Below are 15,020 nucleotides of genomic sequence, written 5' to 3'. Positions count from 1 at the left end.
CGCTTTCTCCATTTGCAATGACCTTAAGACTAAAAGCTAGTCTAAACTGGTGTCCACAAAAAACAACTTGAGCTGATGTTGTAAGCAGCAACCACAGAAAGTGACATTTGGTGATTTAAAGTGTTGACGGGCAAAATAATCCCAAATTAAATTTTCCTCAGCTCAGACGTGTGTTTGAAGCAACTACCAATTAGAGTGAAGGATACCACTGATTGGCAAATGAGAGAGTGGTTAATACGTTAGAGGGTTACCGTGGCAACCAGGGTCTGTAACGTCTACCAGTTACCAACCAACCAGCGAAACCGATTTGTGATGAGTTGCTTCCTGTGTGGTCGCCCGTATAAACATGAGCTGTATGAAAGTGAATGTTAAAGCTCTTAAAACCTTTGCAGAGAAATGTTCACTAGTCGACTAGTGAAAACAGACGCCAGGCGTGGCTTGTAGGACCAGCTATGAATAAAGAACCAGCCTGACTTTTGCCCCATGTTGCCCACAGCTCCACTGGAAAAACACCAGCTGTAGTTTGTGTGTTTCATTTAAGCACAGAGGCGCTCTCAGTAACACTGTCTCCCTCCTCCCTCCCGTAGATTTCTTCCAGGAGCTGGACTCTGTGATGGAGCCGTTGAGTCAGCAGAGCAGCATGACAGAGCTGGTTCGCTACGTAAGGCAGGGACTGCACTGGCTCCGCATAGAGGCTCACCTGCTGTGAAGACTGGACTAGAGCCAACATTAAGAAAAAGAAGAAATGGGCTGGGAGCTAGAACTCGGGTAACAAGTGAGATGAGACCCAGAACGATGCTTCAGTTCCCACTGGGATCCTTTGAATGTCTCAACACCATGCATGGTAATATAATGGCTTACACCAGGTGGATTAATTGGGCTGAAATCACCTTTAATTAGGAGTGAACAGTAACTAAGTTTGGGAATTTCAGCTGTAAACCACAGAATACAAATGATGATATTAACAATTTGGCTGATGCTGCTTTTTGGGGGGGGAGCAACAGTATACAAGTGATTGTAGCTTTAACTCCTGAAGGGACCACACATGTTCCCAACCTCATCTCCCAGTTTCACTGAGATGGGTTCATTCTCCAACAGACAGGTGTGAGGCTGAATGTAGGGAAAGAGCTCAGCAGAGGCTCATCTCCTCCAGCAGTGGACCAGAAATGTGTCAATGATTAGGAAAGAATTAAAGCTTTAGGCTGATATTGATCCAAGTGGAAGAGTACCAGTCCAATCTATTAGTTAAGGACCACACTGGTAAAGAGGCTCAGCTACAACCACTAATGGAGGCTAAATTCATTGCACTTCTTTTATTTCACTCCATCTTCAGTCTTTAAAGAGGGATCCTCAACAACCAACCAAAAGCTAGAACCTGCTAGTGCTGTGTATAAAGTCTAAAACACAGTTATGCCTGACTTGTTACTGCAGTTATTAGTTAGTACAGAGTTACTTTATTACATTTAAAGCCTCAGTCACACTAGAGAAAAAAAACAGGACAGCTACCTGTTTGTGACGGGGAGGATCAGCTGTTGATCGGTGACTGCACTGAACTTGTTCCACTTACAGTGAGTCGGTGCAATCAGCTGGTTGCCCAGAGATTGAGCAGCACTCAACCTCTGCTTCTCCACTTCCAGTTGCAAGGCAGTTGCACAGGTTGACAGGTTGCCCATCGAGCAGCAACCTGTCTCCAAACAGAGTCCAACTCAGACTGACTGCAGTCGCTCTCAGACAGATTCGATTATTGCAATCAGTCTGCACAGATGAGCACAACTTGACATAGTTGCGACAGGGAACTCTGCTCAAATGGTTGTTGCGTTCTGGTTATATTCCTACATCAAAGCAAGACTGCCGAGCCCCCCCGTCAGGAGCTACGTGACTTTTGCTGGAGGAATTTCTGAGTTCCTGTTTCCAGTCTATGATCTTCTGCAGTTCATGTCAATTTCTGTGCCTGTAGACGGCAACATATTTGTGACAGATGGCAACAGATTTGATATTTTCACCGATTTATCGCCATTAATCCCTGTATTATCACAAACAGATTGCACGTATTTGCCAGCTTGACCCCGTTCACAATCGCAAAGTGACTCGCTGTTTTTCGCCATCGTATTGCACCAAAGTAGGAGACTGAGCAGTCGGACACCTGGTCGCCATCTTCAGAGCAACCGTTTCAGAGTTTCCCTAGTGTGACTGTAGTGTGACGTGATGACATTTCAGTTTAGTAAAAATATCTATTACTCTGGATTAATTTGGGAGTAAAGAAGTTAAACTGTTACTCTCAACAATGGCAAAATTAACTCATTGGCAGTTCAGGAAGAACCTTTATGCCACATTTAATTTCTGAAAAGCACACAGTGCAGTTGGGTTTTGTGTTTCTCCTCAGTATCACACAGACAGTCTACCCCACTCCCACCCGGCAAAGCCCGAGATTCACACAGTTTAAACAAACGAGCACTAGCAAAAAGGCAATCTTTGCTAATGAGATTTTTGTATTTAAATGAGGATCTTTTGACCAAATAAAATTGTAAACTACATTACAGCTACGATAGGGCAAAGCTTCAAAAATATCTAAAGTCTTGTAGTATAGGGTGAAGTTTCAGTTTTGTGGGCTACCAGAACAAACACCCAGTTTGCTGGACCTACAAATAAGGGCTTTCTTCCATCACATAAAGCATCTGTCTGGTTCTTCTCTTGCTGGTTATGAGCTTTTGTGAAATTCCACTCAGTTCTAGTTCCCATAGTAACCCACCAACTAAGGCGTCAAACACTTACTGGGGGGAAAAAACTACAAGATTCAGTATGATTTGGCTCTAATTAAGCCCCCACCCACATGCAGAGCAAGTAAACAGGGTGAAACTGTCACATCGGCTTTTCTGCCCTGATGTCAGAAACAAAAACTATATCTGTGACTTTGTACAGCACGTAATGAGATCAAATCAACTGCCGGGTGTCTTATAGTCGTTTCCCCACATTTGTTGTGCTGTGTCGTTAGTGTGTATACGTGTACAGCTTATTGTGAAGTCTATTTAAAATCATTACCTGACCGAACAATAACGATGTTTGTGTACAATAATGTACAGACTGTGACTCCTGAAAACAGTGTTTTTTGTGTCTTGTGAATGATTCAATGTGAGCGAATGAGGAAGTGCAGCAGGTAAATGGGGCATCTACGTGTGTGTGCCAGCGCGCAGGCTATAGCTGCATTTACAAAGCGCCAAAGTGATTTTGAAGTCATCGTGGCGCATTAAAAACAAGAGACCACGCTGTTTCTACGTTTCCACGTTCGCCATCAAGACTCCAAATCAGTTTATTATGGTCTTTGTAAATCCAGCACATTAAGCATGAATTTTTAAGTTTTGGATCATTTGACCATCGCTGAATGTGTATGGAAGACAATGCGGATGTGAAATGTAATTTTCACTTTGACAAAAACAAAAAAGGAAAAAAAAAGGAAACTCAAGTGCCTCTATTTGTGTCCGGTGGGAATTGCTCTATTTATTTAAAACAAAGAATGAATCTAAATGATTTTCCATACCATATTGGTATAAATATGAGATTGTTTTTCGTAAAATCAAATGTTTCCATAAGCTTTTTACTGGCGTTTATGAAGACACCAGGGTTTGGCTTTAAAAAAAAAAAAGAAACAAACAAACGTGCGATAATGTGCCAAATTAGCATCTGTTGCTGTGTTTTCTCTTTTTGACGGTTTGAGCAAGTATAGGTTTGTCTGAAATGCCTGAAAATTTTAAGTCATCGCATGCAATAAATGATAGCTTCAGACCAAGAACTACTTGTGTCCATTTTGACAAAGAAAAAAAATATATTTCTTGTTACATAAGTCACATGCAGTGTTGAAAAGGTCGACGTCTCATGAAAATACACAGCCATTTAAATGCACAACGCTACAGCTAACAGTCTGAAACCTCAAGAACATTAAACCTTAAAGAAATAAGTGGACATTTTGGGAATATTTTTCTTACTTCTTTCTGAGAATAAAAACTCATTTGTATATGAAATATAGAACCTAAAACTAGCAGCTAGTTTATGTAGATTAGTAAAAAATTTAAGCTCAGTGAATGTATATAAAAGATTGACGTAACCACCCAACAGTCTTCAAAAACTACAGTTTTGAAGCTTTATATCTTTCTTTGTTTTTGAATCAGATGTGACTATGTTTTAAAAAAGAAGAGGCTAAGCTAGCTTGTGTAGTTACAAGCTAGCCTTTTTAGCGAGCTATATCGACAATTCACTGATATAACTGGGAAGCTAATACTAGCTACTAGCTTAAAACAAAGTAACCGAAAACCATATCAAACAAGTGGTTATGCCCCCTATACATAACTTGCTTTAATACAACAAATAAAAATCAAATGGTTTACATTTGAATGAAAGGCATCTCTATTTTTGTTGTACGCTAAATTTATGCTTTTTAAACAGTATAAAAGATGGACGTAGCTAACATGATATCCCATTTTAAATCCTAAACATTAGCATTTTCACGATTTTAGTTTCAAAATACCAGATGTCACAAGGACAGGTGAGTTTAAACGTGAAACCACTTGCTCACTGGTGAACTACTTGTTAATCATAAATTAGTTAGCTAAGTAAGTTAGCTAACGAACCAAATTATCCTACACATCCAAATGTAGTATAACCAAGACTTACATAATACACCATACGGTAACAGCAACCACAGCTAGTGCCACCTGGTGGCCTTCAGAGAGAATGCAGGTTTAAGGCTTAATTTTTTGACCTAGAAGCTACGTTCCTGTTTTATACGTGTATGCTGATGCTAGCTACATCTAGTGTTTTACTGTTTAAACATTGGAAATAAGACTATTTCCCAAAATGTCAAACTGTTCCTTTAAAATGGACTCATGGTTCTTCATCTGAACGACTAAAATGCTTACTAATCACCATTTATACAGCTGTCCAAGCTCCACTTTCTGTTGCTTAACAATAACGCTTTTTACAGTCGTTTTTTTGTATTTATTTGAGGTCTTGAAGCCAAATTAGGATTGTCCCAGCGAGCCACTGAACTTCTACAACAACCTGTAAACACTACCCGCAAACCGTTTCTCTCTGACCTCAGTCGTTTCAAGTCGATAGTTGGTCCGCAGTGTTGCTCAGTCCAATTCAATGATGTTTGGTGTTGTTTTGTTTTATGGTGAAACTGTGATGTTACTATATGGTTATTGTTAAGTTCACTTAATGGTCCCTTATTCTTCTTGTATGCAGCGGTACAATATACAATAATATGCTGTAAAAAGTCAGAAACATTGCATTTGTGACATGGGAAATATCAGTTTCATTTCACTATGCTACATGTCACATGACAGCTATGGTAAATGTTGAATTCATGCAACAGTTAATTTATATGCAATGTCAATATGTGGGTATATTCTGAAACATTTTGAAGACAGACTTTTCTCAGCATGGCCTTTTATTCTGCTGGCATCTTATTAAATATCCCATTAGCTCCTGTTGCATTATCACAGTTGTCAACTTGTTTATCAAAGGCAGAAACATCATCACTGCTGTTGTGATTACAATAGAGCCAAACACACTGATTTATTTTTTGACAGCAGATGGTAGCAAGCCGATAATACACTGATAATCTCTCCAGTAGTGACGAGTGTCTCTAATATTTGTTTGCATTTCACAAAATCACAGATTCGCTTTGATTGCCAAAACTGTCTCATACAGTAAATGAACTAGCAGGATTTAAAAGGATAATAAAGGGTTTGATTTTTTCTTCTCAAATTCCTGTAATCTACCAGAGAGATGTTTTCTTTTCTTTTGTGTTCGTCCTCATTCGTTCTACTGTCAGAGTCATGCAGCAGTGTTACAAATAAGAATTATCCAATAAATAAGAATTTGTTGTGGTTAGTGGAAGGAGACGTTAATATGCTCTTCACAAAAACAAGAAATATGATCAATAATCAAGAGATAACCAACAAGCATCTCTCTGACTGTTCTTTAGTAAAGAAAAGTTGGCATTTCTGGAAATGTTCTGATTTTCTAAATTTTCTCTAAAACTAATACGTACAGCTCTGCTATCACTTCCAACATAAATGAGGACAGAAAACTAAACAGCAGTGATGTTTGTAGGGTTACTGAAGCTGGGCTAGCTGGTATATAATGATGTGCTACGTGATCGCTAGCGACACAGCTATGTTAGCATAATGCTAACTTTTTTCCACTGGATAAAAGTTAACGTGAGGGTTCCCGATGGTTAGGGACAAATGCAATCGCATGGCAGGATGCTGTAAACGGACCAAACTTCAGTCAGGAGAACAACTGAGATAATCCATCCACAATACGAGGTTAGTCATTAATATACTGCAACAACATGGGAATAGAGCAGCTGCAGAGAATTCAACATTAATAAATCAATGGTACAGAAGTGGAGGAAGCAAAAGAATGAGTTGAGTAAAGTTTGACTTATCTGACTGTTTTGTTTCGCTTAATGCGCCTTATAATCCGGTGCGCCTTATGGTCCGAAAAATGCCGTAAATTAATATCTTGGTACAATTTCTAAGTCATATACGAATACTGACATTCTGCACCATCTTGTGGTTCAGAATGGTACTACACCAGAATCTTAACAGCGACATACAACACAAACTACAACATAATATTCACAATTATTATTATACAACACTAAAAGAAAAGGATTACATTTGAGGGGCCTTAAAGTCGCCTGCCTTGAGTTATGGGATGGGTAGTTCACCAATAAAAGTATTTAAGTACACAGTCTGCTACTTCTGCATAGTCATGATTCACTTCATATCTGTCTTGCTTGGTTCAAGGCTCGAATAAACATTCAAGCCTTTTGTTCAAGGCTTGAATCTGTGGAAATGGGAAAGTCATTTCTGGAACCAGAGCCCTTAAAAACATGGGCGGCCACAAACATGCTGCGATTTCAGATAATATCTCTGCAGTATGATACTTAGCCACTTTCTGTTGATGGCAAAATATTTGAAAAATATAGAAGTAAAGAACGCGCCATCTCTTGGAGAAACTCTGCAATTGAGTTAAAATTAGTGTATTCATAGTGGAAAGTAGAAACACCCCAGGAGAGAGAGGGCGTAGGCTCTGTCCAGCAGTTCTAAGTGGCTGTATCGTTAGCCCATTTTAGAAGATTAACCCCACTTTTAACATTTTAGCTAGGCTAGGCTAATGAGCTTATGGTTCTGAGTCCATATTAAACATCTGGCATGAAAGTGGTGTCCTGAAAAGAAAAGCAACAAGAACATTTCCTATAATGCCCTTTTATTACTGTAAATTAGCACTTTGTGTTTTATTAATTGGCGAGGATAGATAAAATACTGACTATTCTAAAATAAAATTTCTATTAATACTTTCATCAGCACTTCAGTTGTATCATGTTCTCTATTTTACGGTAAACTGGAAAAGTGGAAAAAAGAAAAAGCAAGATCATATTTCCAAATAGTCCATGATATTCCTTCTACGATCACGTGACCTTCTACCATGAAGCCTTCACTGCCTTGTGTGTAGCATTTCTGTGATTGCTATTTTGCTTTTCTTCCTGGAACATAACAGTGTTAAATCATGTGGGAAATCAAAACGGTCCAAGTGTAACCGACCCATTTAACAGGAAGTTTCTTTAAGGTTTTCAGTCATTCTGTTCCCTGCGGTGAAGAACTGTTGCTCGAATAAGCTCGTTTCTGCTCCGCGACTCTTAATAATGTCCAAATTAATCTCGAGAAGGGCAGCAGCTTTTAAACTATAACAGTGTAATTGCTCAAGATTCATTGGTGAAAAATTGTCATCAGCTCGTCTAGCCTTTTTCTCTTTCACCTTTGTTGCGGTGGAAGAATAGCGCCATCTTCCTGATTAGTGCAATAAAGCACATGGCTGAATTCCCGCCGCATGAATACAGCGTACGCCACGTGTGGTATTCAGTGACGTTAAAATGCTTAAATCCAAACTGTGACGTGTTAGTTAGGCAACCAAATAAGTTTAAGACTGTGTATCTGAAGCCTGACACTGGTGGTACAGCAGCAGCACAGTGCCTCTGATCCAGCCTGACTAATCTGTCTGTGAATCTGATGCACATCACTGGCATAACGAAACATTGTAAAGAACTCGACGAAATAAAAGTTCTGTCCAACACGGATTGCATTGTATTTCTAAATGTGTTGCACAGTTTTTTTCTGTTTCTATCAGTGCTATCTTTTGGCCTTTTCTATGGTTCTTTTTATAATGAAGTTGTTCTATGTGATGATCAAAAGTTGTGATGCAGTTCCATTGTTTTTAAATATTTAATGTCTCTAAAATATGGATTAAAATCTGTTTGAAGCAGCCATCCTGCCGTACTCACTGTCTTCTTTCTGTCTTTTTTATTGCATTCGAGCTGAGGTCTTTAAAGTTGCCTTGCAAGGATGTGCTGAACCTCCCTTTGACATTGCAAGTAGAGGCAACAGCAGAAGGCTGAGACATTTCCAAAGGTTCCAGCAAGTGTGTTTTTTTTTCCCTAATGAACCAAATCAGCCAAATTTTACACTCAAGATTCTTTCATAAATAAAAGAGCGGCTCTGACGTAGATTTTAAGAGCCAAGCTAGTCTTCTTATTAGCACTAATGAACTCTTACTCTACATCATAGCAACTATTAGCCTACTTCACCATGCATGATTAATTCATTGAATGTAGCCGCGCATTAGAATTCAAGAGGGAATAAGCGGGCCGTGTGCGTGATGGCGGAAAAGAGAGATGGACCTCAGAGTGTGAGAGAGAAATGAAAAGAACCAAGGACAAAAAAAAGTCTATTTTCTCAGAGACGTAAATCCCGTCTAATTCGGTGTTTCCATAAATGAATAAGGAGGTGGAAACCCTATTTTCAGGCCTTCAGATATCCTGCTCTCAGTGCATGTGCATGTCCTTGGTGCAGAGGCAAAACACTGACAGCTTAGATTTATAGCTTTAATTGCCACAGGTAACCATGCAGTCAAATAGGCTCTCAGATACGGTTTGGCTTAGAAACAGACTCTTACATTTAAGAAGTAACCATGATTTGAATAGAAGACAAAAATGCACGATCGAAGAAGCACCGGCAAGGATCACGATATCTTTAACACATCATTTATTAATTAGTTTAAGTAATGGAAGGCAGCACAAGTCCACCTCTGTGTTTACCAAAAACTCCTTGGATTTATTCTCTGTGATGTTTCCGTAGGGTGTTGAGACAGTTGGTTAGAAACACAGCTAATGGGGCATGAGCACTGGAACCTTGATGCGCGCTGCTGCTATCGACTTTTACATGTGGACTGGCGCTGTGATCAAGATAGCCGATGTGCAAACCCCCACCCGCCTCCACCCCCTTTGTGAGCGGTCCCGAAGCACAGACGAGTTGGGGAAAGCTCATTATCCATTCCTATGTTATATTCTTACAGACTGTGTGAATAAAAGCCTGGCATCAAAGAATGCTAGACTTGACTTTGAGAAGCAGACGGCCCATTTTAAATGTATATTCAAATGCAGACTTTTTGAAAAACAATGCCTAGATTTTAAGTGGAGAGAAGAATAAATATTAGTAGATGAGATCTGTACGTTTCTGAAATAAAAAATTTTTTTTCCTGTTTCTAACAGCATTAATAGGCCAGCTCTGTGTGTTTACAGGAAACTTTCAGCTAAACAAGTCAAGGAAGAGTCTAGCAACAATTGAGCAACCAGACACCAGAAAAAGTGAAAGTCAGTGACCTGCTGTGACAGCAAGGTCACTAATGGTTATTTCATGTGGGCATGTCCCACATGAAATAACCATGAAATACTAATGGCAGTGAAGCATACCCCTGAGAGAGATGACAGGATAGTAAAGACATACATACAGATATTTATAGTGAAAATTTTCTGGAAATGTTTCACAGGACTCTGCAGCGCTGTGAAAAACTGAGCACTTTCTTTCTACTTCCATAGGGATTAAGGAGTTAGGTAGCAGCCAGGTGCTGCTGATGACATGCACTTGACTAACTGATCATCAATAAGTGTTAGCGCCAGTTCAGGTGTGTGTTAACACAATACCACAAGCTTCTGTCTGAGCACATTCACCCCGAGGTCAGACAGTCAGCCTCAGTTAGCATGTTAAATACTAAAGTTCATGGCAGCATAATTATAAAAACACTGAACAAGCTTGTTTGAAAGGGTCACCAGGAGAAAGCCTCTTCTCTCTCTAAACAGAACCTGGCAGCACAGCTGAGGTTTGAAAAGGCTAACAGACTGAAGGACTCCTGAAACAATGTCCTTTGGACAGACGAGACATAAGTAGAGAAAAACAAACGCAGCATATCAGCTCACAAGCCCACTGGTGCAGGGGTGATGGTTTGGTTTGAAGCAACAGGACTTGGGCACCTTGCAGTTATTGAATTGACTACGAACTGGATTCTAGATTCAAATGTGAGGCCAACATTGATCCGGAGGACAGCAGCAGCACGTTGAAATGGTCCAGACTTCAACCAATTAAAATGCTGCAGTGGGACCAGTGAGGGAGCTGTGCATAATCAAACGCCTGGAAACCTCAAACAACATTGTAAAACAACATAAATCAATAAAATGAAAAAGTCCTCCAAAATGATGTGGAAGGCTTTTCCACAGGACTGCAGAGTCCAGATGAAACTTTTTTTTTTTTTTCACATTACAGTACATATAGCAGGGTGGTAAGACATACAAACAGGTACCAACGCAACTGTAGCCTAGAACATCTACTAGTGACCAACTTTATATGTAGAAAAGGTCGAAGTCTTACGTTTGCACCATTAGTCTTCCTAATATCCATCTTCTTCCGCTTATCCGGGGCCGGGTCACGGGGGCAGCAGCCTAAGCAGAGAAGCCCAGACCTCCCTCTCCCCAGCCACCTCCTCCTGCTTATCCGGGGGAACACCAAGGCGTTCCCAGGCCAGCCGAGAGATATAATCTCTCCAGCGTGTCCCGGGTCTGCCCTGGGGCCTCCTCCCGGTCGGACACCTCACCCAGGAGGCATCCTTGTCAGATGCCCGAACCACCTCAACTGGCTCCTTTCGATGTGGAGGACTCTCCACAGTAATCCGAGCCCCTCCCGGATGGTTGAACTTCTCACCCTAACTCTAAGGGAGAGGCCAGCCACCCTTCGGAGGAAGCCTATTTCCGCCGCTTGTATCCGCGATCTCGTTCTTTTGGTCACTCGTGACCATAGGTGAGGGGAGGGACGTAGATAGACTGTTAAATTGAGAGCTTTGCTTTTACACTCAGTTTTCTCTTCACCACAACAGACCAGTACAGCGTCCGCATCACTGCAGCCGCAGCACCAATGCATCTGTCAATCTCCCGCTCCCTTATCCCGTCACTCGAGAACAAGACTCCGAGATACTTAAACTCTTCCACTTGGGGCATGAACTGGTCCCTGAACCAGAGTGGGCACTCTGGCTGAGGACCATGACCTCCGATTTGAAGATGCTGATTCTCCCACCACTTCACACTCAGCTGCAAACCGTTCCAGTGCGAGCTGGAGGCCATCACCCAAAGAAGCCAACAGAGCCACATCATCCGCAAAAAGCAGAGATGAGATTCTGAGACCAAACAAGTGAAAGCCTTCCGCCACTTGGCTACGCCTAGAAATGCTGTTCATAAAAATTATGAACAGAATCGGTGACAAAAATTCGTCAAAAATGTTACTGTATGTGCCGCATAGCAACAGTAAGATTTGATCTGCTGTATCACACCTCAGGGTTTGTTGGCCACTAGAATGACTCGGCACATGTTCTTAAATTGCTGTTATGTGTTGATACGGCACCCACAGATACTGCAACTCCGCAGCTTCCTTACCAGCTGACAGACTCTCTAATGGTTATGCTGAATAAAGTGAACAACTGCTTTGAGTGATTTCATGCTAATGGGAATTCAACGTTTCATAGAAATGACTAGTAGCCGCCTTTCTCTACCCACCCACCCTAACCCCGATCAAGAGAGAAGAAAGTAGCTTTTGTGCTATCAAAACATAATTTTTACCTTTTTCAATACCATAAATGAACAAACTCCTGCTGCATTCCTGAATCACTGATATAACATCTTGAAATCTTTTTTTCTCTCATATTTATTGATTTCATGTTCCAAACAACAGTCTGACATTGCTCTAACATCTTACTCAAAATATATTTTTTCCTTTTTGTTAAAGCCACCAACCAGTCACCAGCTACCACCAAAGAGCTGATTACAGCCATTCAGTTTCATTACAGAAACCCACTCACTAATCCATTCCCTCCGTCTCAATCTGCAGAGTGGCAGTTTTAATAGGCCGCCCCTCCCCCTCATTCTTTGCCAAGTGATTTTGTTAAAACTGAGAGTTTTTCTATTTAGCTCTGTGGTTCGCAGCTCCAGAGGCGCTAACGAGGTAAGAGCTCGTCAGCTGTAATTGAATGACTCCTGATTAAACTAGTTTCACACTGACAGGCAACATATTGCATCTTGTCCAACTTCTAATCGGCTGCTTCCGCAATGCTCCATGCAGATGTCTGCGTTCAGGGTCAGGAAAGGCTGTGGTCCAGGATAATGCTTTGTTTATTTTAATGATGACAGTGTGCATTTTAATAGACCAAAAGCCCCAAATATGTCAGGAATGTCAAGAAAGAATTTTACTTTATTACTTTACACTAGCTATAACATTTTGTGAGTCTAAAATCAACACTATAAGATTTCAGGCAATATTCATTCAGGTTACTTACCTCATGACTGTCTTAGAAGAACAACTGAACAAGAAGCCACATTTAAAGTGCTTGTCCTGCAGACCCCAGTTTCCTTGGTGAAAGTGTTCGTTACTTTGCAACTGTTCACTTACTCTGGTCTGAAAAGACCTTCGGAAAACCGGTTAAAGTCTCACATTGCATGTTAGAAATGTTTTAAACCCTGAAATACAAACAGAAGGAGAAGTAGTAGTCTTTAAGGTGTCGCGGATAAATACAACAAAATAAAACAAGTACCGATACCAAAAACACACAGGGGAAAGACCCAGGGAAACCAAGTTAACGATAAAAATGATAAAAACTATAAAAACCTGACAAAAAAAACCCTGTAAACCATTAATTTCACACCCAAGCCTCAACTCTTGCGGCCCGGTACCGGTCCGTGACCCAGGGGTTGGGGACCGCTGGTCTATCTAAACCCTGCCATATTTAAAAGGTAGCGCAGCCCTGTTTAGTTATCCTGATGCAAATTTTAGCTTGCTCAACAGGGCTGAAAAAATTAGCCTAATGCTAGACGCCCAAAAACTGCCGTTTTTTTTGCAGTTTGCTGTTACCTGAATTGTTTTCTTACCCCTCCCAATTCAAGTGTATAATCCCAGCTACAGTGGCCGCTGTAGGACAAATAACTCCGGCCACCGTTCACCTGTAGTGAGTGCAGGCCGTCAGGCTGCTGTTTACCTCAGTTATCAATATACTGTGTGTCCACCTCTCTTTACTCTGGACCAGGCTGTAAAACTTGTGATACTGAGGTGAGTTGTCGCAGATATCTTGTCAGTAGGTGCTGCTGTTTCTGTCTCTGTTAGTTTTTATTAGCTTCTTTAAGCCAACATTAGTCTTTGAAGTGCATCTAACACGGTTTTACACTTAGTAAACAAACTCTCATACAATGTGAAAATGTAATGAAGCTGTTTATCAGGCGGGACGTGAAAGATTTTAGGACACTTTAGCCTAGCATAACATTAGCTTATAGCTAGCTGCTATTTACACACGCTTTTGTGTGTTATAGCCAGTGTTAGTCAAGTTATTTGAAAGAAAAAAGTAATTAGTAACTAATTACTGATTACTTCTCCAATAAGTAATCCCATTACTTTACTGATGACTTATTTTCAAAATTAATTAGTTACTTTTCAAAAACATGATACACAACCTGAATACATAATAAAGCAACACACCTTTCAGGCCAATTCTAATTTTTTTATGCATAACCAATCATATAAAATTGAAACAAATGGAAAAGTGTCTTTTTAAACAGTTTTTAGTTTTAATCTTTTAACTTCATGCACATTGTATCAAGCAAAAATTAAATTATATGTAACTGTCTTTGACTTAACGAAATTGTTTAACATTTAAATCTACTGTCTGCATATTCCAGCATATAAAATAAAATAATGTTGTGTGTTCCTCCACACTCTTTTAAATAGATGAAAGTAAAACACAGCAGAAATAAATAAAATCAAAGACTCCGCAGCTCTTAAATCTATTGTCACCTGTTTAGCAGGACTGGGGCGGGTGGAGGTTTGCCCACAGTCGTCATGTCAGTGGGGGGGGATCCGGGGGTTTCTCTGTGAATGTCACATTCCTGTGGCAGCGTGCTCGCTGCTCGCTCAGATTTGAAGTTTAACTTTTCGCTGTAGAAAGAAGTTTTCTTCCCACACAGAGTGAACAGCTAACGCTAATGTTTTTGTCACTTTTTACGGATTCAAACTCAAAGTAATGTGATTACGTCCACACTTTAAGTAACGCAGCGTGCTTACAGGAAAGTAACAGTAATCTAATTACTTCTTTTACAATAGTAATCCGTTACATTACTTGTTACTTGAAAAAAAAAAAGCAATCGGATTACAGTAGCCCGTTACTGCCCATCTCTGGTTATAGCAGAGTATTCAGCTATTTGTGATCTTTGATGTAAAAGTAACTTATGAGCCACGCTACAGATGTGGTCATTCTCTAGATTACTACATAAAATGCAATTAGGCGACGTCTTTCTCAGCCATTGTATTCAAGATGGCGGCGCAGCGTGGCGGCTACCAGAAACCTGCTCCTGTGTGTTTTTAAATGGACAAATTCTAAGCACAAGAGAATGCATAAATTTGTTGGAAGATATAAATACACACTAACACATACAGCACCTCTTAAGTGTTAAAACACCAAACAATCCAACATCAAAAATATTAGAGTGGCATAAAAGGTGTTGTGATTTATTTAAAATTAATCTTCGATATGAACAGAGGCAAAACATTTTGCTTCTTTTTCTTTTCCATATATTTAATGGCTTTACATTATTG

General features: G+C 40.2%; 1 protein-coding gene across 2 annotated transcripts in view; it reads left to right on the top strand.

Moving 5' to 3' along the window:
- The window catches only part of aff2 (AF4/FMR2 family, member 2), a 188,057-nt gene extending 179,790 nt beyond the window's left edge, over window positions 1-8,267 (top strand). For both annotated transcript variants that reach the window (XM_063499843.1, XM_063499837.1), the window contains exon 26: window positions 588-8,267. In XM_063499843.1, the coding sequence (XP_063355913.1) occupies window positions 588-709 (122 nt within the window). In that variant the 3' untranslated portion in view covers window positions 710-8,267. The remainder of the gene's footprint in view (window positions 1-587) is intronic.
- The last annotated feature ends 6,753 nt before the right edge of the window (window positions 8,268-15,020 follow it).

Source organism: Pelmatolapia mariae, linkage group LG2, assembly GCF_036321145.2.
Source record: "Pelmatolapia mariae isolate MD_Pm_ZW linkage group LG2, Pm_UMD_F_2, whole genome shotgun sequence".
NCBI lineage: Eukaryota > Metazoa > Chordata > Actinopteri > Cichliformes > Cichlidae > Pelmatolapia > Pelmatolapia mariae.
The sequence above is the reverse complement of the archived record's forward strand: the minus strand, read 5'-3'. Positions and strand labels throughout refer to the sequence as shown.